We start from the raw sequence: 25,494 nt of genomic DNA, 5'->3' as shown, positions 1-25,494 counted from the left end.
GGCGGGATTCAAATTTTTTAAGAACAGGTTCTCTCACTCCAGGACTCGCTAACAACAGGTTCTCTCACTATCACAGTCTCTAGAAGCAAACCATGCTGGTTGGCCCGATGTAAGTGCAAAGATTGATCTTTGGGTTGCCACATGCTACAGTCTAGCAAGTGAAATTATTGATTTTAGTTATTTTCCCAACTTAAAAAAAATATAATGGTTAAAGCATAATTAATACTGAGCAGACAGTATATGCTTAATGACTATTAAAATGATTGGATAGTTGCAAATGTTATCCATTAGACTATTACCAGTTGTGATAATGTTGTGCTAATATTTTTGTAACAACTGTTTGCAATTATAAAATCTTTATTTTCTGTGCTTCAAAAATCTTTTAACACTTTTATTATCATATATGGTTGAATCCATGCACATTCTACTTTCAATAAATATTTTGTTTTCGTCATGTCAGCCTTGCCCCTTCCACTTTTTGTTCTATTTGACCTCATCCATCAGCACGACAATGTTGTCAATAACTATACGGTTGATCAGAATGCATCAAAAGTCTATTGGGCTTATTTTGTGTCTCGGCCCTATGCCTATATATGGCATATTTATAGATTGAAACGGTTATCAAAGTGATCTTGACATATTTAAGATCACCATCCTTATGTCATGATGTGTGACTACAGAAAATAATAGCTAGAGCCTCAAAAAAAAAAAATTCCTACTAGCTACAGTGGTGTCTGCAGAAATGTTGTTGTTACTGTTGTCAGGGCCGCGAAGATCTGAAGATCATTATGAGCCCTGGGGAAGTCCTGTGAGGTTATCACAGGCGTGACAGCTGGCCTGTCTTCTTCAGGAAGACACAGGTGAGGCAGATGACAGCTGGTTGCCGTGAGGGGGAAGTAATTCAAGTAAACAAAACCAGCTGGCAGGGGTTGCTGTCGGTGTAGCCTTTGTAACGCGCTCTCGTTCGAATCGGTGATGCCACATTCGTCTTGAACCCGTGTTCGGCTCCACCTGATATCAAATCTGGTTTTAGTCGTGTTTTTTGACTATTAAAAGCCAGTAACAGATCTATGAGGGGTTTACCAAAATAAGTTATAAGTAAAAGGTGTTCATGGGGGAAAAATTGAGAACCCCTGATTTAAGCTAACAGTAACAACCGGTTCTCGGGATTAAAGAAATTCCAAGAACAGGTTCCTGCGAACCGGTACGAACCGGCTGAAATCCATTACTGTATATATATATATATATATATATATATATATATATATATATATATATATATATATATATATATATATATATATATATATATATATATATATATATATATATATATATATATATATATATATATATATATATATATATATATATATATATATATATATATATATATATATATATATATATATATATATATATATATATATATATATATATATATATATATATATATATATATATATATACCCGACGCCTTGTTCCATCGCGGGAACTTCCCTCCAGGGGGTGGCCGCGGCAGAAGTGTCTCCATCTCTCCCTGTTTTGGCACTCCCTCTCAGCACATTCAATCCTGCTACTTCCAACTCTCTCTTTTCAGTACTCACTCACCCTATTGCTCCACTTCACAGGTGGTCTTCCCCTGACACCCCCTCCCTCAATCTTCCCCCATACACTCTCTTCACGAATTCATTCTCCCCATTCTCATCACGTGTCCAAACCACCTCAATGCACCACGCTTCACCTACTCCACCACTCCACATTCCACTCCTTTCGCTGTCGCACCCATACCAAACTGCTCATACACGCTTTCATTACTTTCTCTATCCCATCCTGACACCACATGCACCTCTTATAGAACTCATTTCCACTGCACATATTCTCGATTGCTGTGCTGCATTCCATCTCCACGTCTCTGACGCATATGACAGAGTTGGCAGGATAATACTACTCCTTGTTCCCCTCTTTACCTCCATGCTCGCACTTCTCCCTATCATAACTCTCTCCAATGCACCCACCGCCTGTCTGCCCCTCACTGCTCTTTCCCTCACCTCACCTACCATACTGCCATGCTTACAAAAAACAGTCCCTAAATATTTAAACTCAGTCACCTACTCCATTCTCTCCTCCCCTAACCTTATCCTACACTTCGTTGTACCCTCTGCTCTAACTCTGTACGGCTTTGCAAAATCAATAACCTGTTCTCCTCCATACTTCAGCATTTCTGCTGTTATGCCATCAGCTCCAGGGGCCTTTCCTACTTTGTAACTTCTTCATTGCCTCCTCTATCTCACCTCTTTCCACTCTCCCCTGTGGATCTCGCCGCCCTACATTGATGTTTATTTCTACACTAGTCACTTTTGCTCTCCCTCCCACACTCTCATTCATTACAGTTTCAAAGTGCTGGTTCCATACCTCCCTTATCTCCTCATTCCCTCTCACAAGCACCTCATCTTTCCTCTTCATGCTACAAATGTCATTCTTTTCTCTTCCCATTTCTCTTTTAACTTCTTTCCAGAAAAGTTTTTCGTTCTCCTGGTATTTTGCTGAATTTTTCCTATCAAAATCCTCATCAACTCTCTCTTTACTTTCCCTAACGAATCTCTTTACCAACATCTTTAGTTCAGCACCCTACACGTATTACCGACCGTCTTGGAAACCGGCCCAACATACTAGACCTCTTCCTTACCTCTAACCCTTCTGCTTACTCTGTCAAACTGTTCTCTCCGTTGTGTTCCTCCGATCACAACCTTATTTCTGTATTCTGTCCTATCGCTCCTGTACACCCTCTGGACCCACCGAAGAGGCGATGCTTCTGGCATTTTGCTTCAGCTCGGTGGGACGACCTGAGGATGTACTTTTCCGATTTCCCGTGGAATGATTACTGCTTCCAGGTTAGAGACCCCTCTGTGTGTGCCCAGCGCATCACAGAGGTGATTGTCTCAGGAATGAAGTCATACATTCCACATACTTTCTCTACTCCCCATGCTAAAAAGCCTTGGTTTAATCACGCTTGTTCTCGTGCTGTCAAAGATAGAGAGGCAGCTCACAAAAGGTACCAGAGCCTTCGAACTCCCGCTAACCATGACCTTTACATTTCCGCCCGGAATCGTGCCAGATCTATTCTTCGACTTACCAAAAACTCCTTTATTCATAGCAAATGTCAACACCTTGCTTTCTCTAATTCTTCCAGACACTTCTGGCAATTAGCCAAAAATATCTCCTCCAATTTCACTTTTTCCTGCCGTCTCTTCTATCTCTAAGGCTGAACTCTTCGCTCAAACTTTCTGTAACAACTCCACTCTGGACGATTCTGGGCATATTCCTCTTACTCATCACCCCTCCGACTCCTTTATGCCTGTTATTAAGATTCTTCCTAATGATGTTTTCTATGCTCTCTCTGGCCTCAACTCTCAGAAGGCTTATGGACCTGATGGAGTGCTTCCTATTGTCCTTAAAAACTGTGCTTCCGTGCTGACACCCTGCCTGGTCAAACTCTTTCGCCTCTGCCTATCAACACCTACCTTTCCTTCCTGCTGGAAGTATGCCTTCGAACAGCCTGTGTCTAAGAAGGGTGACCGTTCCAATCCCTCAAACTACCGCCCTATAGCTTTACTTTCCTGTCTATCTAAAGCTTTTGAGTCAATCCTTAACCGGAAGATTCAAAAGCACCTTTCCACTTCTAACCTTCTATCTGATCGCCAGTATGGGTTCCGCAAGGGGCGCTCTACTGGCGATCTTCTTGCTCTTTTAACTGATTCTTGGTCATCCTCTCTTAGCCGTTTCGGTGAAACTTTCTCAGTTGCACTAGACATATCGAAAGCTTTCGATAGAGTCTGGCACAAGTCTTTACTTTCTAAACTGCCCTCTTTCGGATTCTATCCTTCTCTCAGTTCCTTTATCTCCAGCGGAAAAAATAACAATCGCGTTTGGTAGGTAATGAATGGCAAACAACTTTCTGCAGTAAGTAAAGAAAAGGATCTTGGAATCACTATATCAAGCGATTTAAAGCCCGGTCAGCATTGTTCAGAGGTAGTTAAAACTGCAAACAAATTGGTTGGCTTCATCGGACGAGTCTTTAATAATAAATCGGAAAAAGTAATATTAAAACTGTATAATTCGTTGGTTCGACCCCGTCTAGAGTACTGTGTACAGTTTTGGTCTCCCTACTACAGAAAAGAGTAACAAAGATGATTCCTAGGTTTAAGAATTTATCATATGAACAAAAGCTTAAAGAGGTAAATTTATTCAGTCTATCAAAACGAAGAATGCGAGGCGATCTAATAGAAGTGTTTAAAATGTTTAAGGGATTCAGTGATATTAATGCGGAAGATTACTTCACAATTGATCGATCAAATAGAACAAGAAGAAATCACAATTTCAAGATAAGTGGTAAAAGGTTATCGTCGCACGAAGCTAAACACTTCTTCTTCAATCGAGTTGTTAATGTTTGGAACTCTCTACCCTGTGATGTCGTTGATAGTACAACAGTTACGGCCTTTAAGAATAGATTAGACAGGTGTTTTGAATCCAACCAGCAACTAAGATATTACTCATTGTCGTAATAACGTCAAGTTCTTTCGAATACTGGTGTCCTTGTCCGCTTTTATCGCCCGGTTATTGGTAGCAGTATTGGTAGTTCTTTCCTCTTTCCTACATAATTTCCATGCAGTTTTTCCATGCTGCATGGTTCTTTTTCCTTTCCTGCCAGCTTTGGCTGGAGGGATGGGGGGTGGGGAGGAGCCTTCGCCTTTGCTGTCCTTCATCTTCCACCTTTGATTAGATAGTGTAGCTTGTCACAAACAGCCTCGTAAGGACCAGCAGGTCTGCTGTTGTTTGTTCTTCCTTTGTGTTTTCTTTGTGTTTCCTTTCCGGCCGTTCTATCTCTGCTGTGGTAGACGGTCACTGTTCTTCTCATAAACCTATTAACAGTGGTGTTCCACAGGGCTCTGTCCTATCACCCACTCTCTTCCTGTTATTCATCAATGATCTTCTTTCCATAACAAATTGTCCTATCCACTCATACGCTGATGACTCCACTCTGCATTATTCAACTTCTTTCAACAGAAGACCCTCTCAACAGAAATTACATGACTCCAGGCTGGAGGCTGCAGAACGCTTAACCTCAGACCTTACTATCATTTCCGAGTGGGGTAAAAGGAACCTTGTGTCCTTCAATGCCTCAAAAACCCAATCTCTCCACCTATCAACTCGACACAGTCTTCCAAACATCTATCCCCTATTCTTCGACAACACTCAGCTGTCATCTTCTTCAACACTAAACATCCTCGGTCTATCCTTAACTCAAAATTTTAACTGGAAACTTCACATCTCGTCTCTCACTAAATCAGCTTCCTCGAGGTTGGGCGTTCTGTATCGTCTCCGCCAGTTCTTCTCCCCCACACAGTTGCTATCCATATAGGCTACAGGGGCAATGTCCGCCCTCGTATGGAGTATGCATCTCTCGTGTGGGGGGGCTCCACTCACACAGCTCTCGTGGACAGAGTGGAGTCTAAGGCTCTTCGTCTCATCAGCTCTCCTCCTCTTACTGATAGTCTTCTACCTCTTAATTTCCGCCGCCATGTTGCCTCTCTTTCTATCTTCTATCGATATTTTCATGCTGACTGCTCTTCTGAACTTGTTAACTGCATGCCTCCTCCCCTCCCGCGGCCCCGCTGCACGCGACTTTCTACTCATGCTCATCCCTATACTGTCCAAATCCCTTATGTAAGAGTTAACCAGCATCTTCACTCTTTCATTCCTCACGCTGGTAAACTCTGGAACAATCTTCCTTCATCTGTATTTCCTCCTGCCTACGACTTGAACTCTTTCAAGAGAAGGGTATCTGGACACCTCTCCTCCCGAAATTGACCTCTCTTTCGGCCACCTCTTTGGATTCTTTTTGTGAGCAGCGAGTAGCGGGCTTTGTTTTATTTTTATTATTGTTTACTTTATATTGTGCCCTTGAGCTGTATCCTTTGTTGTAAAAAAAAAAAAAAACTCTTACTCTTCCTGTATTTTCTCTAACATCTCCCTCTCACTTCCTCCGTCACATTTCCCTGTAACATTTTCTTGTAGTTCCTTCTTTTTTCCTAAACTGCCTCTTTTATCCCATCCGTCCACTACGCACTCCCTTTTTTTCCTTTTCCACACGACCTATAATATATATATATATATATATATATATATATATATATATATATATAGAGAGAGAGAGAGAGAGAGAGAGAGAGAGAGAGAGAGAGAGAGAGAGAGAGAGAGAGAGAGAGAGAGAGAGAGAGAGAGAGAGAGAGAGAGAGAGAGAGAGAGAGAGAGAGAGAGAGAGAGAGAGAGAGAGAGAGAGAGAGAGAGAGAGAGAGAGAGAGAGAGAGAGATCTGAGCAACATGTAAGAAATCTTCTGCCAATTGGCGATGGTCAAAAATTGCGAGCGTCTTGCGGTGGAACTCGAACCTGGGTGCTCTAGACCATCACATCCACATCCACATCCACATGTCTGGCCACCGCCACCCCTAGTAAGAATACATTGGTAGGTCTCGTATTATTCCTGATATTTGTATAGAACTAGTACATTCCTCCGGAGAGAGCGCTTACTGAGGAAAAGCTGAATCAAACCCCGATTTCTCCAGGGCGGTTACTGGTTGCCACTTGGGCACTTAAGATTGCTAAAATGGAATGGGCGTAGCGGCCTGTAATTCTATAATGAATCAAACCAAAGTTAGTTTAGAGGAGCACTTAGCATGAAAATTGCTATAAAAAAGAGAGAGAGAGAGAGAGAGAGAGAACGTGGAGGGCCAATGGATGATGGCTGTACTTCGCACTTAAGCGGGGCGGGTTGCCGACTGGTCAGCGTGCGGGCGTTGTGAGCACTGTGTAGCATTATCGTTGCAATGTTTATGAAAAAAGGAACATAATGACAACAAGGTGTCGTCGTGTGTCTACAGCGACGTACTACTGGGCAGGTCGAGATCTTTGAAAAAATAAATAATAATAAATAAATAAATAAATAAATATATATATATATATATATATATATATATATATATATATATATATATATATATATATATATATATATATATATATATATATATATATATATATTTATTTATTTCAAGGATCTCGACCTCGCCACACGCATGGACAGAATGTACTGTTGCATTCAGGAAGTCTCCAAGAGCCTGTACCCAAAGCCCCGTCCACACGACTGGGTAATGCCCGCGAGCACAAACGAGAAGTTTGGTTGGTTGTGGACAGGCTTACTGCTTGTGCCCGCGGGCAAAATAGTAAAATAACGATGCTGGTGGCTGGGTGATTTCATCAGGCACTGCCCGGTAGTACGTCGGTGCAGACACACGACGACACTTTGTTGTCATTATGTTCCTTTTTTCATAAACATTGCACGATAATGCTACACAGTGCTCACAACGCCCGCACGCTGACCAGTCGGCAACCCGCCCCGCTTAAGTGCGAAGTACAGCCATCATCCATTGGCCCTCCACGTTCTCTCTCTCTCTCTCTCTCTCTCTCTCTCTCTCTCTCTCTCTCTCTCACACACACACACACACACACACACATGAGAGCGAGTGGCGACGGGTAGTGACAGCATTTGCTGCTTCCATCCTGGTGAGCGGCGTTCAGGATACTAACCTTGTTAGGCGGTCAGCACACTAACAATTACCCAAATACCCAATCGTATGGACGGGGCTTTGGGTACTGGCTATTGGAGACTTCCTGAATGTAACAGTACATTATGTTCATGCGTGTGGCGAGGAGGTCGAGATCTTTGAAATTTACATATACCTTAGTAGTGTCGTGGAGAATAACGAAGCGCGTCAAGAAGGATTCTGACGGATTGGAGTGAATCATTGCGTAATGAACTCTCTTCTTATATGTTGTTGTTGATACTTGTGCAGAGACACATAAATTCGGATCTTAAAGTTGCTTAGGCTCCTTGTATTTTTCTATGGTTGTGAGACGTTGACACTGACGATATTTCAAGAGGTGAGTTGACGCCTGTGGTAATAGATGTCTTCCCAGAATCATGGGGCATCGCTGGAATGACTTTGCATCAAATCTGCAACATATCGTATTGCCTCTTCGCCGCTTGAAGCCCCTTGCGTGCACATCCGTGGCAACAGCCACGCTTTACGCTAGCAACCGATCGTTAACAAGCAGTAGCCACGCACATGAAAGTCATTTATCAGGCATGCGGAGGGCTCTGCGTGTGGGCTCCTGGAACGTACGGAGCCTCTCGGACGATGATCGACTGCCCCACCTATCAAATGAGCTCAGAAGGCTGAGGGTGGACATAGTGGCACTCTCTGAGACAAGGAGGCCTGGCAGTGGCGAGATCAGTGAGGGGGGGTACACCTTCTACTGGTCCGGCATGAGCAATGGCTTCCATGTCAGGGGGGTAGCTATGGGCATCTCCAGTCAACTGCTGCCATTTGTGGTTGAGGTTGCTCCGGTTGATGAGCGTATAATGCGAGTGAGGCTGAAGCACACACTGGGCTTCATGTCTCTTGTTGCAGTGTACGCTCCTACCGAGATGCGTGAAACTGAAGAGAAGGAGACGTTCTACGCCAAACTCGACTCCGTATTAGACCAGTGCCCTCCCCGGGACACACTCATTGTCCTGGGCGACTTCAATGCTACTACTGGCACTGACAGGGTTGGCTACGAGCTATGTGTTGGTCCCCATGGATCTGGTACCAGGAACATCAACAGCTCTCTCCTCCTGAATTTTGCAAAATCCAGAAGGTTGAGAATTGCGGGTTCCTGGTACCAGAGACCAGAGCTGCACCGCTGGACTTGGTATAGCGATGCCGGAGGGGTAGCTAAGGAGATCGACCACATTCTCGTAAGTACTCGTTGGAGGATCCTTCAGAACTGCAGGGTTTACCGGAGTGCTGAGTTCTTTGCAACTGACCACAGGCTTGTTGTTGCAACACTCAAGCTTCATGTCAGGTCAAGAAGAATCTCGAGATGCAACACTACTGTGTTCCATCTCGAGAGGCTGAAGGACCTGGCATGTGCTCAGGAGTATGCAGTGGAAGTCTCAAATCGGTTCGAAGTGCTTGGCACCCTGTAGGACCCTGTAGATACCTTCAAACGTGAGACTCTGCAAGCTGCCAAGGAGTGCATTGGAGAGCGCCCGAGATCTTGGAGTGGCTTTGCCTCGGTGGAGACACTGGAAAATATTGAGGAGAGTCGCGCTGCCAGACCTGCTGGGAACCGGGACCAATACAGTGCTCTGTCACGTTGGACTAGAGCTCTCCTGAGGAGAGACAAAGAGAGGTATGTCAGGGGTCTCGCTGAGGAAGTCGAGTGCCATTTAAATGCGAATGACCTGCGACCCGCTTACCGAGCCCTGAAAAAGCTCCGCTCTAAGTCTTCCTCTCAGGTGAGCGCTATCCGAACAGCTGACGGCTGCCTCGTGTCGGACATGGATGGGCAGAGGGCTCGCTGGACTGAGTACTTTGAGCAGCTGTACATGGCGGACCCTCCACATGGGCAGCTTCCAGTTGCTGGGTTGCAGGTGAAGGATGCTGACCCACCCATTGACGAAAGCCCACCCTCTCTGGGCGAGGTCAGAGAGGCTGTGGCCAAGTTGAGGGGTGGGAAGGTACCTGGCACCTGTAACATCAGCGCGGAGCTGCTCAAAGCTGGAGGTGAGGCCATGATCCGCGGGTTGCATGCGGTCTTGACTGCCGTATGGCAGTCCGGTACCATTCCTCCTGACTAGAAGAGGGGGTTGGTCGTCCCTATCTGGAAAGGGAAAGGGGACCGCCAGGACTGCAACAACTACCATGGTATTACACTGCTCAGTGAGCCAGGCAAGGTTCTTGCCCACCTATTGCTGATGCGAATCCGCAGCCAGCTGCAGAGACCTGAACAGTCTGGGTTCACGCCTGGCATTTCAACAACTGACCGTATCCTAGCGCTTCGCGTACTGGTGGAGCGCCGACGTGAGTTTCGACAGGGGATGCTTGCAGTCTATGTCGATCGCAAGAAGGCGTTTGATTCTGTGCATCGTGAGGCACTCGGAAATCTGCGACTCCGTCGCTTTTCAACACTTGTATGGACGGGGTACTGGGCAGAGTTGTGGACCAGAGTCATTGCGGAGCGTCCATTGGCAATACCAGGGTCACTGACCTTGTTTTTGCTGATGATGCAGTAATCCTGGCGGAGTCGCTGGAGGTCTTGGTGATGGCTCTCGAGGCACTGCACGAGGAGGCGAAGCCCTTGGGACTCCAGGTCGCCTGGGCCAAGACCAAGATACAGGTGTTTGGAGGCTTGCTGGATTAAACAGTATAGTCTGTTCATGCGTGTGGCGAGGACGTTGAGATCTCAGAAAGTTTCACGTATCTTGGTAGCGTAGTTCATAACAACGTTGAGCCTGGCCAGGAAGTCTTACGGTGGATTGGTCTGGCCCACGGTGTTATGGACTCGCTCAACACGAGTATATGGCGTTGTCGATACCCGTGCAGAAGGACAAAGATCCGGATCTTCAAATCCCTTGTGCTCCCTGTCTTACTCTATGGTTGTGAGACATGGACACAAAATGGGGACTTGGAGAGGCGGATTGATGCCTTTGGTAATAAGTGTCTACGCAGAATCATGGAATATCGCTGGAATGACTTTGTGTCAAACCGGCGACTACTCCGTGAGACTGATTCGACGTATATTACCTGCATAGTCGCCAACTCCGGCTATACGGACACGTGGCACGTTTTCCGGAAGCTGATCCTGCTCATCGGGTTGTCTCTGTAAGAGACAATCCTGAGTGGAGGAGGCCAAGGGGACGCCCACGGAGTTCGTGGATTGAGCAAGTCGATAGATGCTGCCGGGAGGTACTCGGGGTGGGAAGGGGGCCTGCATGGAGACTCGCCCTTAGGGACCCCCGGGCTTGGCGTCGTAGAGTGGGCGAGGCGACGCGCCCCCCGGCGTATGCCCCATTGATTGATTTATTGATATCATGCATCATAACATACAGTTATTAAGTATTTACCATTGTCCCTAACGAAGTGTTTGTTATATATGAACTTCTTTTTGGGTTACTTAACAAATGTAGGAGCCTCCATGCGGTTTCTCAGATCACACAGCCTGATCTGACTTCCAGCACCAGGCTTTGCCGCCAAACAAACTGCAAAAATTGATGAGGAATCTTTGTTTACCGACTAGTCTACAGTTTATGTGTAGCTTACTGCAAACACGTCTCCGTGGTCTAGTGGTCAGCGTGCCTGGCCACCACTCCGCGGGCCCGGGTTTGAATCCCGGCCCGGGCAGTAGGTGTGCAGCTCACACAGCTGTTCATCCTCCCTCTCGGGCTGGTCGATAAATGGGTACCTGGGGAAACCTGGGGAAGGTAAACTGTGGTAACCCGGATGTCACACTGGCCCTGTGTCCCGGGGTAATGGGCTCCCTCCCACCACAGGCTCAAGGGCCACTGTTACGGAGATGAGCACCGAGGCCACGCGCTGCTACAGCGTATGCCCCCAACTTTACCTTTACTGCAACTTCGTGTGTGTAAAGGACTTCCAAATATTCAGGAGACGAAATATTCCATATTGTCGTTCACAACTTGGTAGATACAGACCCACCTACACTCGCTACACAGCGGTCATATATACCATAAATCGACGCAAAACTTAAGACCTAAAAGCAATGGGTAATATATATTTTCCCTACCAGTAGGTACCGTGTTTGGGCATTTGACCCCACTCAATAACTCAAGTACATTCCGGAATCACGAAAAAAAAGGTCATTAGGGCTAGTACCTCCTAGACCAGCATTTCCCAAACCGAGGGAAATTTCTCCCTGAAAGGAATTTCAGGATTCCAGGGGGAAACATAGTCGACTGAAAAAAAAAAAGATCTCATAGATTGCGGCTATTGACATTTCTTCAAGTATATAGAAAAAAATACCTTGATATGGTTTGGATATGTGTAAAGAATGAATAGGGATGATATTACAAAGAGAACCTATGTGAATAATATCTAGGGGACAGGTGTGAGACAAAGACCCCCAGAGAGTTGGGAGGATAGAGTTAAGGTATACCTAAAAGAGAGGGGCGAAGGAGGGATGCGAGGACTTAGATGTGCTAGAAATGTATATTTGGAGAGGGAAAACTGGAGACTTCTGTGCTGACCACCCCCTTGGAGGGAGCTCCAGGCGGAAACGGGCGTCAAAGCTATTGATTGATTGATTTGTGTTATTGAGCAAGTAAATTTTGTGTTTGGTTTAATCACGCTTGTTCTCGTGCTATCAAAGATAGAGAAGCAGCTCACAAAAGGTACCAGAGCCTTCGCACTCCTGCTAACCATGATCTTTATATTTCTGCCCGGAATCGTGCCAAATCTATTCTTCGACTTACCAAAAGTTCTTTCATTCATAGGAAATGTAAAAACCTTGCTTTTTCTAATTCTTCCAGAGACTTCTGGCACTTAGCCAAAAATATCTCCTCCAGTTTCACTTCTTCATCTTTCCCTCCTCTCCTTAACCCTGACGGCAGCACCGCCAACTCATCTATCTCTAAGGCGAAACTTTTCGCTCAAACTTTCTGTAAAAACTCCACTCTGGACGATTCTGGGCATATTTCTCCTACTCATCCTCCCTCCGACTCCTTTATGCCTGTTATTAAGATTCTTAAGAATGATGTTTTCTTGCCCTCTCTGGCCTCAACTCTCAGAATGCTTATGGACTTGATGGAGTGCCTCCTATTCTACTTAAAAACTGTGCTTCCGTGCTGACACCCTGCCTGGTAAAACTCTTTCGCCTCTGCCTATCAACATCTATCTTTCCTTCCTGCTGGAAGTACGCCTTCATACAGCCTGTTCCTAAGAAGGGTGATCGTTCCAATCCCTCAAACTACCGCCCTATAGCTTTACTTTCCTGTCTATCTAAAGCTTTTGAATTAATCCTGAACCGGAAGATTCAAAAGCACCTTTCCACTTTTGACCTATCTGATCGCCAGTATGGGTTCCGCAAGGGGCGTTCTACTGGCGATCTTCTTGCTCTCTTAACTAACTCTTGGTCATTCTCTCTTAGCCGTTTCGGTGAAACTTTCTCAGTTGCGCTAGACATATCAAAACCCTTTGATAGGGTCTGACACAAATCTTTGCTCTCCAAACTACCCTCCTACGGTTTATATCCTGCTCTCTGTACCTTTATCTCCAGTCTCCTCTCTGACTGAACTATCACTACTGTATTAGACGGTCACTATTCTTCCCCTAAACCAATCGACAGTGGTGTTCCTTAGGGCTCTGTTCTATCTCCCACTCTCTTCCTGTTGTTCATTGATAATCTTCCCAAAACGAAGTGTCCTATCCATTCTTAAGCCGATGACTCTACTCTGCATTTCTCAACTTCTTTTGATAGAAGGCCAACTCAACAGGAACTAGACGATTCCAGGATGGAGGCTGCATAACGCTTTACCTCAGACCTTACTAACATTTCCGACTGGGGCAAGAAGAACCTGGTGTCCTTCAACGCCTCAAAAACTCAATTTCTTCATCTATTAACTCGACACAATCTTCCAAACACCTATCCCCTATTCTTCGACAACAGTCAGGTGTCACCTTCTCCTACACTAAACATCCTCGGTCTATTCTTAACTCAAAATCTCAACTGGACACTCCACTGTGTGTGCCCAGCGCATCACAAAGGTGATTGTCTCTGGAATGGAGGCATACATTCTACGTACTTTCTATACTCCTCATGCTAAAAAGCCTTGGTTTAATCACGCTTGTTCTCGTGCTATCAAAGATAGAGAGGTAGCTCACAAAAGGTACCAGAGCCTTCGCACTCCTGCTAACCATGATCTTTACATTTCTTCCCGGAATCGTGCCAAATCTATTCTCCGACTTACCAAAAACTCCTTCATTAATAGAAAATGCCAAAACCTTGCTTTTTCTAATTCTTCCCGGGACTTCTGGCATCTAGCCAAAAACATCTCCAACTTCACTTCTTCATCTTTCCCTCCTCTTCTTAGTCCTGACGGCAGCACCGCCGTCTCATCTATCTTTAAGGCTGAACTCTTCTCTCAAACTTTCTCTAAAAACTCCACTCTGGACGATTCTGGGCATATTCCTCCTACTCATCCCCCCCCCGTCTGACTCCTTTAAGGTTCTTACGAATGATGTTTTCTATGCCCTCTCTGGCCTCAATCCTCAGAAGGCATATGGACCTGATGGAGTGCTTCCTATTGTCCTTAAAAACTGTGCTTCAGTGGTGGCACCCTGCTTGGTCAAACTCTTTCGAATCTGCCTGTCAACATCTACCTTTCCTTCCAGCTGGAAGTATGCCATCATACAGCCTGTGCCTAAGAAGGGTGACCGTTTCAATCCCTCAAACTACCGTCTTATTGCTTTACTTTCTTGTCTATCTAAAGCTTTTGAATCAATCCTTAACCGGAAGATTCAAAAGCACCTTTCCATTTCTGATATTCTATCTGATCACCAGTATGGGTTCCGCAAAGGACGTTCTACTGGTGATCTCCTTGCCTTCCTAACTGACTCTTGGTCATCCTCTCTTACCCGTTTCGGTGAAACCTTTGCTATTGCTCTGGACATATCAAAAGCCTTTGATAGGGTCTGGCACAAATCTTTGCTTTCCAAACTACCCTCCTACGGTTTCTATCCTTCTCTCTGTACCTTTAGCTCCAGTTTCCTTTTTGACCGATCTATTTCTGCTGTGGTAGACGGTCACTGTTCTTCCCCTATTAACAGTGGTGTCCCGCAGGGCTCTGTCCTATTTCCCACTCTCTTTCTGTTGTTCACTGATGATCCTCTTTCCAAAACGAACTGTCCTATCCATTCCTACGCCGATGACTCTACTCTGCATTACTCAACTTCTTTTAATAGAAGACCCACCCAACAGGAACTAAACGATTCCAGGATGGAGGCTGCAGTACGCTTAGCCTCAGACCTTATTATTATGTCAGATTGGGGCAAGAAGAACCTAGTGTCCTTCAACGCCTCAAAAACACAATCTCTCCACCTATCAACTCGACACAATCTTCCAAACACCTATCCCCTATTCTTTGACAACACTCAGCTATCACTTTCTTCAACACTTCCTTAACTCAAAATCTCAACTGGAAACTTTATATCTCTTCTCTTACTAAATCAGCTTCCTTTGGGCTGGGCGTTCTGTATCCCCAGTACAGTTGCTATCCATTTACAGGGCCCTTGTCCGCCCTCGTATAGAGTATGCATCTCACGTGTTGGGGGCTCCACTCACACAGCTCTTCTGAACAGAGTGGAGTCTAAGGCTCTTCGTCTCATCAGCTCTCCTCCTCTTGCTGAAACTCTTCTACCTCTTAAATTCCGCCGCCATGTTGCCTCTCTGTCTATCTTCTATCGATATTTTCATGCTGACTGCTCTTCTGAACTTGCTAACTGCATGCCTCCTCTCCTCCCGCGGTCCCGCTGCACTCGACTGTCCACTCTAGCCCACCCCTATACTGTCCGAACCCTTTACGCAGGAGTTAACCAGCATTTTTATTCTTTCATCCCTTACACTGGTAAACTCTGGAACAGTTTTCCTTCGTTTGTATTTCCTCCTGCCTTTGACTTGAACTCTTTCAAGAAGGATGTATCAAGACACCTCTCCTCCCGAAGTTGACCTCTCTTTTGGCCACTTATTACTTTTATCTTTGAACAGCGATTAGCGGGCTTTTTTTACACCTTTTTTTGTTGCCCTTGAGCTGTTTCCTTAGCTGTAAAAAAAAAAAATATCCTCTCTCACTAAATCAGGTTCCTCGAGGCTGGGCGTTCTGTATCATCTACGCCAGTTTTTCTCCCCAGCACGGATGCTGTCCATATACAGGGGCCTTGTCCGCCCTCATAAGGAGTATGTATCACATGTGTGTGGGTGCTCCACTCACACAGCTCTCTTGGACAAAGTAGAGTCAAAGGCTCTTTGTCTCATGAACTCCCCTCCTCATACTGACAGTCTTCCATCTCTTAAATTCCGCCGCCATGTTGCCTCTCTTTCTATTTTCTATCGATGCTGACTGCTCTTCTAAACTTGCTAACTGCATGCCTCCCCCCCTCCTGCGGCCCCGCTGCACTCGACTTTCTACTCTAGCTCATCCCTATACTGTCCATACCTCTTATGCAAGAGTTAACCAGCATCTTCACTCTTTCATCCCCTACACTGGTAAACTCTGGAACAGCCTTCCTTCGTCTGCATTTCCTCCTGCCTATGACTTGAGCTCCTTCAAGAAGAGTGCATCAAGACACCTCTCCACCCGAAATTGACCTCTATTTTGGCCACTCTTTACTTTTGTCAATTATGGGAGCGGTGAGTAGCGGGCTTTTTTTTCTACACTCTTTTTGTTGTCATTGAGCCGTCTCTTTTTGTTGTAAAAAAAAAAAAGGTTGTTAATTGTTATCGGGGAAGTAAATTTCGTGTTTTGGATACTTTTTTCATACTCCACATAAAGGGGGAAATCCAGATGGTTGAACTGGTTGAATGGGGAAACGACAGAAAAAAGGTTGGGAACCACTGTCCTAGACAGTCCTCCAGGTGACCTAGTGTGGCATTGATTGTATAGCCAATACGGCCTATTGTTTCATGAATCTGAATTTTTGCGTACTACTTGCAAAGTCCATGAACACCAACTCCAGCTATATAGGCATGTGGCAAGAGTCTCCCAAAAAGTGGTTTATAAATATACCAAATGAGAGGCAGTTATCAAATCTACCTAGAAACAAAATAGAGGGTCTAGGAAGTCACTTATATATGAAAAATGTGACATTTACATTGTCATTTTGTAAGTGACACCTTCGCCGGGCTGGCTAAGGGCACATGTGAAGTCACTGACATGGCCGCTCCAATGGGAAGTTCAAACCTGAGTGTTACCTACTTCCTACACGATATCTGGTTAACGGTAAAATGACAAAACACGATGTGCAATCTGTTTGATTTTTGTTGCAAGACTCCAGAATATAGTTTACGACATTTTCCATTTTAGAAGTGCACGTAAAGTTTTGAAACAGGTATGGATTCCTTTTAGTGAGTGGAAGGACAAATTATTGGTTCTTGGTATTGTAATTTCAATTACTTTCTTTAGAAATGAGTTAGATTCAGTAGACTATTTAAGATTCAGCAGAGCAGAAAACACATGATAGATAGCATCCAAGTTTAATCTTTAATAGTATCATCTGCGTTCATGCTAGGATAATTAGGAAAGACCTCATTAGCGTTGGAGGAATGACCAATGGAGCTAGTCTAGAATTCACATGACGGAGCACAGTGACGGTAAGTCCCTATACTGAAGATCCACGGATCCTGGAAATATCAAGTTCAAAACAGGCCATATATATGAGTAGATACTGACACAAGCTATTCACAACTTGATATTTTAGCAAATTTTTCAGCATAACTGAATTCATAAGTAGATTTTGATGGAAAAATAACCAAATATTTGTACAAATGATCAGAGAAAACTGAAAGGGTTGAAGTAAGATTACAACGGGGGAAAGCATCAGACATTTAACTGTCTGTGCTTTAACTTTTTCTGTGTCAGGTGTTCCTGAGCCTGACGCTGGTGGCTAGCGGCTTTGCCGCCATCACGTTTTCCGCAGTGCCAGTGGCTCGCCACAACCACCCGCTACCCGATACCTTGCCCCTCACCCTCTCCCGCCTGGACAACAGCCTGGCGACCCTAACTCTCGCCCCGCCCCTGCACTGTGACATCCTGCCGCACCTCCACAACCTTACCATCGCCCTCACCAACTGCAGCCTCTGCGACCCCACAGGGTGAGGCACACACACTTTTCTTTGTCTTCGTCCCTGCAACTTTGCCTCAGTGCTTGTCCCTGCAGCGTTACTTCAGTGTTTGTCCCTGTAACGTTGCCTTAATGTTTGTCCCTGGAACGTTGCCTCAGTGCTTGTCCCTGCACGTTGCCTCAGTGCTTGTCACAGCAACGTTGTTTCGTTGCTATTCCCCGCAATGTGTCATGTTGTTTTGGTTTGTAAGACTAAGTGAGCGATATTCCCTTGATGTCAAGGATCATAGCGAAGGACGGATGTGTATCTCCTGGCACGGCCACGTGCACCCGGCAAAATGTGGTGGTGCCAGGAGAGACTGAGGTGCAGGTGAGCGTCGCCACGTCGGCCGCCAACGCATCCAACGCCATCTTCCTCAATGTGGTCCAGTGGGACGACACGGCGGTCAAATCTCAGGTGATTATAGCTCCTTGACCTTGGCACTCAAAGTAACATGATTTTATTGTTATCGATTAAAGTATTTTCCACCAGACCCATAACAGCGTAGTCATCTAATGGTCAGCTTTAGATTTTTGTGCAACTGAGGAATGAAAATAATTATAGGAACATTTTGCATGCTCTCTCTCTCTCTCTCTCTCTCTCTCTCTCTCTCTCTCTCTCTCTCTCTCTCTCTCTCTTGGCAACATAATTAAGAAGTAAGAGACTGACGGTTCACTTTTACCCTCAGCCAGTTGGAGTAGAGGCTGGCTGTGGTCTAGTCTGCCTTGCCGCCGTTGCACGAGTGGACCTGTGCTCCAACACCCACTCTGTTGAGCTGTTTGACCCAATGATGACATTTTGGTGCTATCTCCTCGTCCGTGTGCTGAATGGCTTTACTCTGGGTAATCACTGGTAGATGTCTGACACAAGCCAACACCAACACCTACAAAAACAAAAACAAACAACAAAAATAACAGCAGCGACAGCAGCAGTAGCAAAAAGTAAAGCAGCCATAGCAATATTAATAACAACAAAAAATAATAAAAAAAAGCATGCGGGCGGCCGTGGAGTCGTAGAGGACCCGGAATTGAGTCTCGCCCGCCGCTAGGAGCTGACAATTTTCAGTCATCGCCGAGTGGCCTAAGACTACCCACATGTTGTCCTCAAAACGACTCTTATCAACCCGGACTCAAGATTCTCTCTAGAGAGGATAAAAAGAATGAGCTCGGGGGGGGCAGCATGAGCCAAGCAAGGTAAAGCTACTTAAAGCACTTCCCTGCGCCACAACGGGCTGGGGCCGAACATCAGACCCAGTCAAGAAAGCCTACCGGCGCCATAGGATGAAAGTGAGAAAAAAAATTAGCCGTATTAACTGTAACAACTACAATTTACAGCAGCAACAACAGCAACAAGAAAAACAGTAATGATAATAATAGTATCAGCACCACCAACAAGAACACTATTAGCAACATCAATACCAACACAACTATAACATAAACCCTGCACACACACACACACACACACACACACACACACACACACACACACACACAGTGGTTAGCCCCCTCACAACAAAACCTTCAGGCCCTGGGTTCGATTCCCATGGGAAGTGGAGACGGATGGGCAGTTTCCCTTAAAACCCGTTCACACTGTGTCGACTCTGTGCCACTAAACGAAGCAGTGTGTGACTCCCGTTCAAACAACTGCTATCCATAGCGTCTCTACCGTTTAAATGGGTGTCATGCAGCACTGCTAAAGCCAAATCGTAAAACCGCAAATAACACCACCTCTGTTACTAAACCTCAAGATAATGTAAAAGTCCCAAGTTTCAGTACACGTAGCTTAAGAAACACAGTGAAGAATTGAGATGTCTCGTTTCAACGGAAAATTTTGACGTAATTGCTACAACTGAAACATTTATTGACACCACAAATGGAGTTGGTGTGGAGATGGTGTTGTCGCCCTTTATGTCAAAAGCTGCTGATAACCCACTGATGGACCATCAAAAGAAAATATCGTTGAACATTTGTGCGTGCGAATAAACACTGTAAAAATAATGTAAATGTATCCGTCACCTACAGGCCTCCGGGTCAATCTCTCGAAGATGATATTGAAATGTACAGCGTTATACGGCAGTCACTTAATAACAACGACTCACTGATATTAGGTGACTTCAATCTCCTTCATATCGACTGGGCGACACTGTCGGGTACATAAAGTGAGTCACATAGAATGATTCTAAGTCAAATGATTACTAAACCAACTCAACAAAATAACACACTAGACCTTGTTATAGCAACCCAAGATAATCTACTCAGTAATGTTACGGTAAGAGAACATCTTCATCCTTGCGATGATAAATTAATGCGCATCGACATGAGTAGAGGTCAAACAACACTGAAAATATAATAATGGTGCCCAATTTTAAAAGAGCAAATTTCGTAGAAATCCGACAAAAAACAACAGAAATGCAACTCTCAGATGATTGCAACGTAGAGGTAACCTGCCTAAACTTTAAAAATAAAATTAATCACTCAGCAGAATACATTTGTCACGTTTTACGAGAAACAGTGTAACCCTAATATTTAAAAGTCCACCTTGGTTTAATAGCGAAATCAAACATTTGATTTACAAGCTAAATAAAGAGAAAACACACGCCCGAAAATATTAGACTTTATCATGAAGCAAGGCGACGAGTGAAAAGACTAGCATGTCAGACAAAGCGTGGATATGAAGAAAACCTTGCCGTCAACTGTAAAAATAATCCGAAATCTTTCTTCAGTTATATAAACAACAAAAAGGCGATCAGGAGTGGAATTGAACCCTTAACTGACAGTGACGACGAATTAGTGACAGAGTCAACACGTTCCGAACTTTTTATACAATTATTTTTCCTCGGTATTTCATACTAGTAGTCTCACCGCAACTAGCAACAACACCAGCGACGACAATAGTGCAAATGTAAATCTCATTCATTTTTTTATTTATTTTTTTATTTTTACGTTGCTGCCTATTGCGCCGGTAGGCATCTTCCCGGTGGGGCCTGGTGGTCGGCCCAAGGCTTCTTCCAGGTGGGGCCTGATGGTCGGCCCAGCCTGTTCTGGCGCAGGCGAGTGTTTATAGTGGCGCCATCTTGCATTGCCTAACTTTGTAATAACTACCGATGAAGTCCTAAAATTCATAGGTCTCCATCTCAAATGACCTCGAGGGCCGCATTGTCCATTCCCCGTCATCCCGCGGGCCGCACCCAAGAAACAACAACACCACCTTTAATATAAAATATGATATATGGACTTTATTGACAAGAAATAGATGTTTTAATTCTAATGTGAAACTTGATGGGATTTATAATCTGACAATGATTTAAAATCGGGGACAATTAATGAAACAGAAAGCAATAGAGTATCTTGCAAGTGACTATCAGTCAGTTGAGAGGGGGTTCTGGACTTGACAAGCTTCATCTTGTTGAACAGCTGTTCACATGCGTAGGTCGACCCGAACAAAGAGGACACCCGGAGAGCGTTGGCCACGAGTCCCGGGAACTCTGTGGGGGACTGTGCCTTCCAGAAGGCAAAGGGGGTGGCAGCCACAAACTTTGACTTGGACTGATCGCTGCACTGCAGTTCGATGACCTCCATCTGCAGATCCGAGGGCAAATCAGCTGGGTCGAGGTCGAAGGGGGCGGAGAAGATCCTGAGATCGAGCGAGTGCTTGTCGAAGTCCTTGAAGCTGCTCTCGAACTCCTTTCTCAGGTCTGCGACAGCAGCGGCGTAACGGCGAGCAGCGGGCTGTGTTGGCTCGTGCGACGCCAACTTGGTAAAGTGGGCAAAGGGTACCACGATTGTACATAACGCTGTAGACTTGCGTGTTCACGAGGGAAGGGAGGACGAAGAGAGTCGGGAGATGTCGAATTCTCTGAACACGACGGAGACTAGTGCACGTCTCGAGCAGGGGAAAGACACTGAAAACCGAATGGCCGAAGCCCCCTTATAAAGCCGAAAAGTGCCCCATAGTGGACGCTGATTGGCCGGCTTAACAGCGCACGCTCATTGGCTCTCTTAGCACTGCAGAAATTAAAAAAAAGTTGTAAACCAGTCACGTGCCCACGGTCTGCACCGCGGGCCACAGAAACGATCCTGGAGCCCTTCGGCGGGCCGCACCTAATGTTGAATGATGTAAAGCCCCAGGGCCGCACCGAGGGGTCTCGCGGGCCGCGGGTTGGGGACCTATGTCCAGGACCTAAATGTTCTCAAATCCCTTAAAACAAATAAAAGCCCAGACAATGCATATCCTATTCTACTTAAAGAAACAAAGAGCGAAATTCTCTCCTCCCTCACAACCGTATTCAATATTTCCTTGCAACAAGTATCGTCCCTTCGGATTGGAAAATGGCTAACGTAACACCGATTTTTACGAAAGGGGACAAAAAAAATACCAGGTAATTACAGGCCCATTAATCTTATCTTCAGTAGTTGGTAAGCTACTCGAGAGCATAGAGAAAAAATTGTGAGTTACCTTGAAAGCCACTCATTGATTAAGGATTCAGAACATGGCTTTCGAAATAAGAGATCCTGCCTATCAAACCTGCTGATCTTTTATAACGACATAGTCTCAGTTTATAACATAACCAAATCGCTGGACGTAGTATATCTTGATTTCCAGAAAGCGTTTGATAAAGTTCCACACCATAAATTATTTCATAAATTTAAGTAACTAGGTATTGAAGGTGAGGTACACCAATGGATCGCAAACTGGTTGAACAATAGACAGCAGAGTGGTGATCGACGGATTTAACTCAGAGTGGGCGTCTGTCACTAGTGGTGTCCCTAGGGCTCAATTCTAGGCCCAGTGCTGTTCATAAACGACGATGACGTTAGACTTAATAATCTCATTAGTAAATATGCTGACGCCGCAAAGATTGATAATTTGGTCCCTATTGACGAAGACAGACAAAGCCTCCAAGAAGATTTGCACAGAATTTCAGCTTGGTTTGATGGATGGGAAATGCTCTTGAAAATTGATACGTGCCAGGTTCTTCAAGTTGGAACCAAAAATAAGAGGTTTCATTACGAAATGCGTGGCGTTAAACTCAATAACGTTCAATGCGTCAAGGACCTGGGTGTCAAAATCGCGTTCTACATCGAATTCTCGCAGCAATGGATTGACACAGCATATGAAGCGAACTTCTTTAAAGAAACTTTTTATTAAAAAATAAAGATGTAATACTCCTGCTCTACAATTGTTTTGTCAGACCCCAGTTGGTATAAGATGTTCAGTTTTGGTCTCCCCACCATGCAAAGGCCATTGCTGAAAACTTGAAGGCGTTCAACGTCGGGCAACAAAGATGATCTCTTCATTGCGCAACAAACCTTACGACGAAAGGTTCTTAACTCTTATTGTTCTCTCATGAGAAACGTCGCCTCCGAGGAAAACCAATCGAATGTTTTAAAATACTTTATGGCATTACGAATATGGACAAATCAAAATTGTTTATAATCGATGAGACTTTGCGAACGAGAAATAATGGCACAAAATTTAAATGTAAACAAGTAAAATCAGACTGCTTCAAATTTTTCTTCACCAACGTTGTAGTGCGAGAATGGAATAAGCTCCTACCCTCAATGGTTCTGTCGCGGGTGCTACTTCAGGCAGTCTACTTTCTTAGTTCAGGGAAGGAAGAATGAATCACTGCGATGGTCTGACAGCAACTGATATATTAGCTTGAGAGACAGCTGTTTATAGGGCGCTACAGGATCAAGCACAGTTCCACAACCAATCAGCTACCAGCGTGACAGCCACTCCGCACCTCGTGAGTATTCGCTGTCGGCCGTCTTGGATCTAGCGCTTAGACTCCCGTCCTGCGCCTCGTGATTGGGTTTGTGTCGAAGGCCGCCACAATACTCCCCCTTCAGCGAAAACGCCCCGTTGAGCGTAAGAGGGGACGGCCCGCCCTGGAGAGTCGTACAGGAGGGGGGTCGTCGTCTCGAAGGTAAAACATAAGAACGTAAGGAGTCTGCAAGAGGCCGGTTGGCCTATACAAGGCAGCTCCTGTAGCCTATACAAGGCAGCTCAATTGAGACCCAGTCGTCGCTGCCCTTTAAACGTAGAAGAAAAGCTTTCTTCTCTCTTTGGATGACTTCGTAAAGGCCAGAGTAGGGGTGGGGGGTGGGCGTCGGTGCGAAGAAAGACATGCTTTGATGAATGCAGATCTTGGGGGATGTATTGTATTCTTGTATGTTTGCTTGCACGCGGGGCGAGTTTCCCTACGATGCTCCTGAGGCGGCTTATGTCGTTGCCCGTAGGGGCATCGGGGAAGAATTCGCCGGGTACAACGAGGGGGTCGCCGAAGACCATCTCGGCCGCGGAGACGTCGAGGCCCTCCTTTGGGGTAGTACTAAGGCCGAGGAGGACCCAGGGAAGCTGTGAGAACCATGTTGAGTTGTTGCATCGTGATATCAGGACCGCCTTGAGGGTCCTGTGAAATCGCTCTACCATGCCGTTAACTTTTGGGTTGTAGGCTGTAGTGTGGTGGACCGCTGTGCCCAACAGCTGTCCCAAGGACGTCCAAAACTGCAACGTGAAGGCGGTGCCGCGGTCGGACGTGATGTGCTCTGGAATGCCGAATCTGGCCATCTATCCGGAGAGCAGGGCTGTGGTGCAAGAGGCTGAAGTGGCGTCGGGCATTGGGACGGCTTCACGCCATTTGGTAGAGTGGTCTACGATGGTGAAAAGATAACAGTGTCCTGCTGACTGAGGAAGGGGACCCACGACGTCCACGTGGATGTGGGCGAACCGTCTCTGAGGTTGGTTAAAGGATCCGGGGCCCGTCTCGGTGTGTCGGTGGACTTTGGATATCTGGCAGGAACAGCAGGACCGAACCCCGCGTCGCGGGAGATGCCGTGCCACACGAACTTTTGTGTTAGCAGTCATGTTGTTGCTCGTCGTGAAGGATGTGACAGGTCGTGGACGAAGTCGAAAACGTGCCTCGAAGGGATGTTGGTATCTATGGGCGTGGTCGCCCGGTGCTGACGTCGCAGAGGACGGTGGTGCCGGAATCGCTCAGGGGAACGTCCTTCCACTGTAGGGATGTGAGCGATATTCTCGCTGCTGTCGTCTCGGGGTCCCGTTGCTGCTCCTTGGCAAGGAGGTTGTAGTCGAATCCCAGTTGAATTGCGTCTATCTCGACTCTGGAGAGGGCGTCGGCTACGGGGTTCTTCCTACCTGGCAGGTGTTTGAAGGTGCAGTTAAACTCGGAGATGGCTGAGAGGTGTCGGCGCTGTCGTGGGGACCAGGCGTCCGTCTGTCTAGTAAAGGCGTGAACCAAGGGCATGTGGTCGGTCTGGATGGTGAAGGTTGCACCCTCCAGGAAGTGGCGGAAATGGCGGACGGCTTGGTGGACGGCGAGAAGTTCTCTGTCGAAGGCGGAGTAGTTCCTTTCAGCCTTAAGGAGTTTGCGGCTGAAGAAACTCAAAGGGCGTGGCTGTCCGTGGGTGATTTGTTCCAAAACAGCGCCAATGGCGATGTTGCTGGCGTCCGTGGTGACGATGAGAGGCTTCCCGGGAACTGGAAAAGCAAGGAGGGTTGCCGCGTCGAGGGCGTCTTTCGCTTTCTGGAAAGCGTCTGCTTGAGAAGGGCCCCACGTCAGGTCCTTGGGTTTGCCTGCTAGTACTGCGTATAGTGGCGCCATGGTGGAAGCGATCCTGGGGAGGAAGCGGTGGTAATAGTTGACCATTCCCACGAAATCCTGGAGGGCCTTGACTGTGGTGGGCGTGGGA

General features: G+C 45.9%; 1 protein-coding gene across 1 annotated transcript in view; it reads left to right on the top strand.

The window, feature by feature from the left end:
- Window positions 1–25,494, top strand: part of LOC127003749 (major facilitator superfamily domain-containing protein 6-like) — a 93,797-nt gene that overhangs the window by 4,547 nt on the left and 63,756 nt on the right. The window contains exons 2-4 of the mRNA XM_050870754.1: window positions 17,538–17,770; window positions 18,022–18,196; window positions 18,468–18,621. Coding sequence (XP_050726711.1) covers window positions 17,538–17,770; window positions 18,022–18,196; window positions 18,468–18,621 — 562 coding nt within the window. The remainder of the gene's footprint in view (window positions 1–17,537; window positions 17,771–18,021; window positions 18,197–18,467; window positions 18,622–25,494) is intronic.

Source organism: Eriocheir sinensis, chromosome 3 (genome assembly GCF_024679095.1).
Source record: "Eriocheir sinensis breed Jianghai 21 chromosome 3, ASM2467909v1, whole genome shotgun sequence".
Lineage (NCBI taxonomy): Eukaryota > Metazoa > Arthropoda > Malacostraca > Decapoda > Varunidae > Eriocheir > Eriocheir sinensis.
The sequence above is the reverse complement of the archived record's forward strand: the minus strand, read 5'-3'. Positions and strand labels throughout refer to the sequence as shown.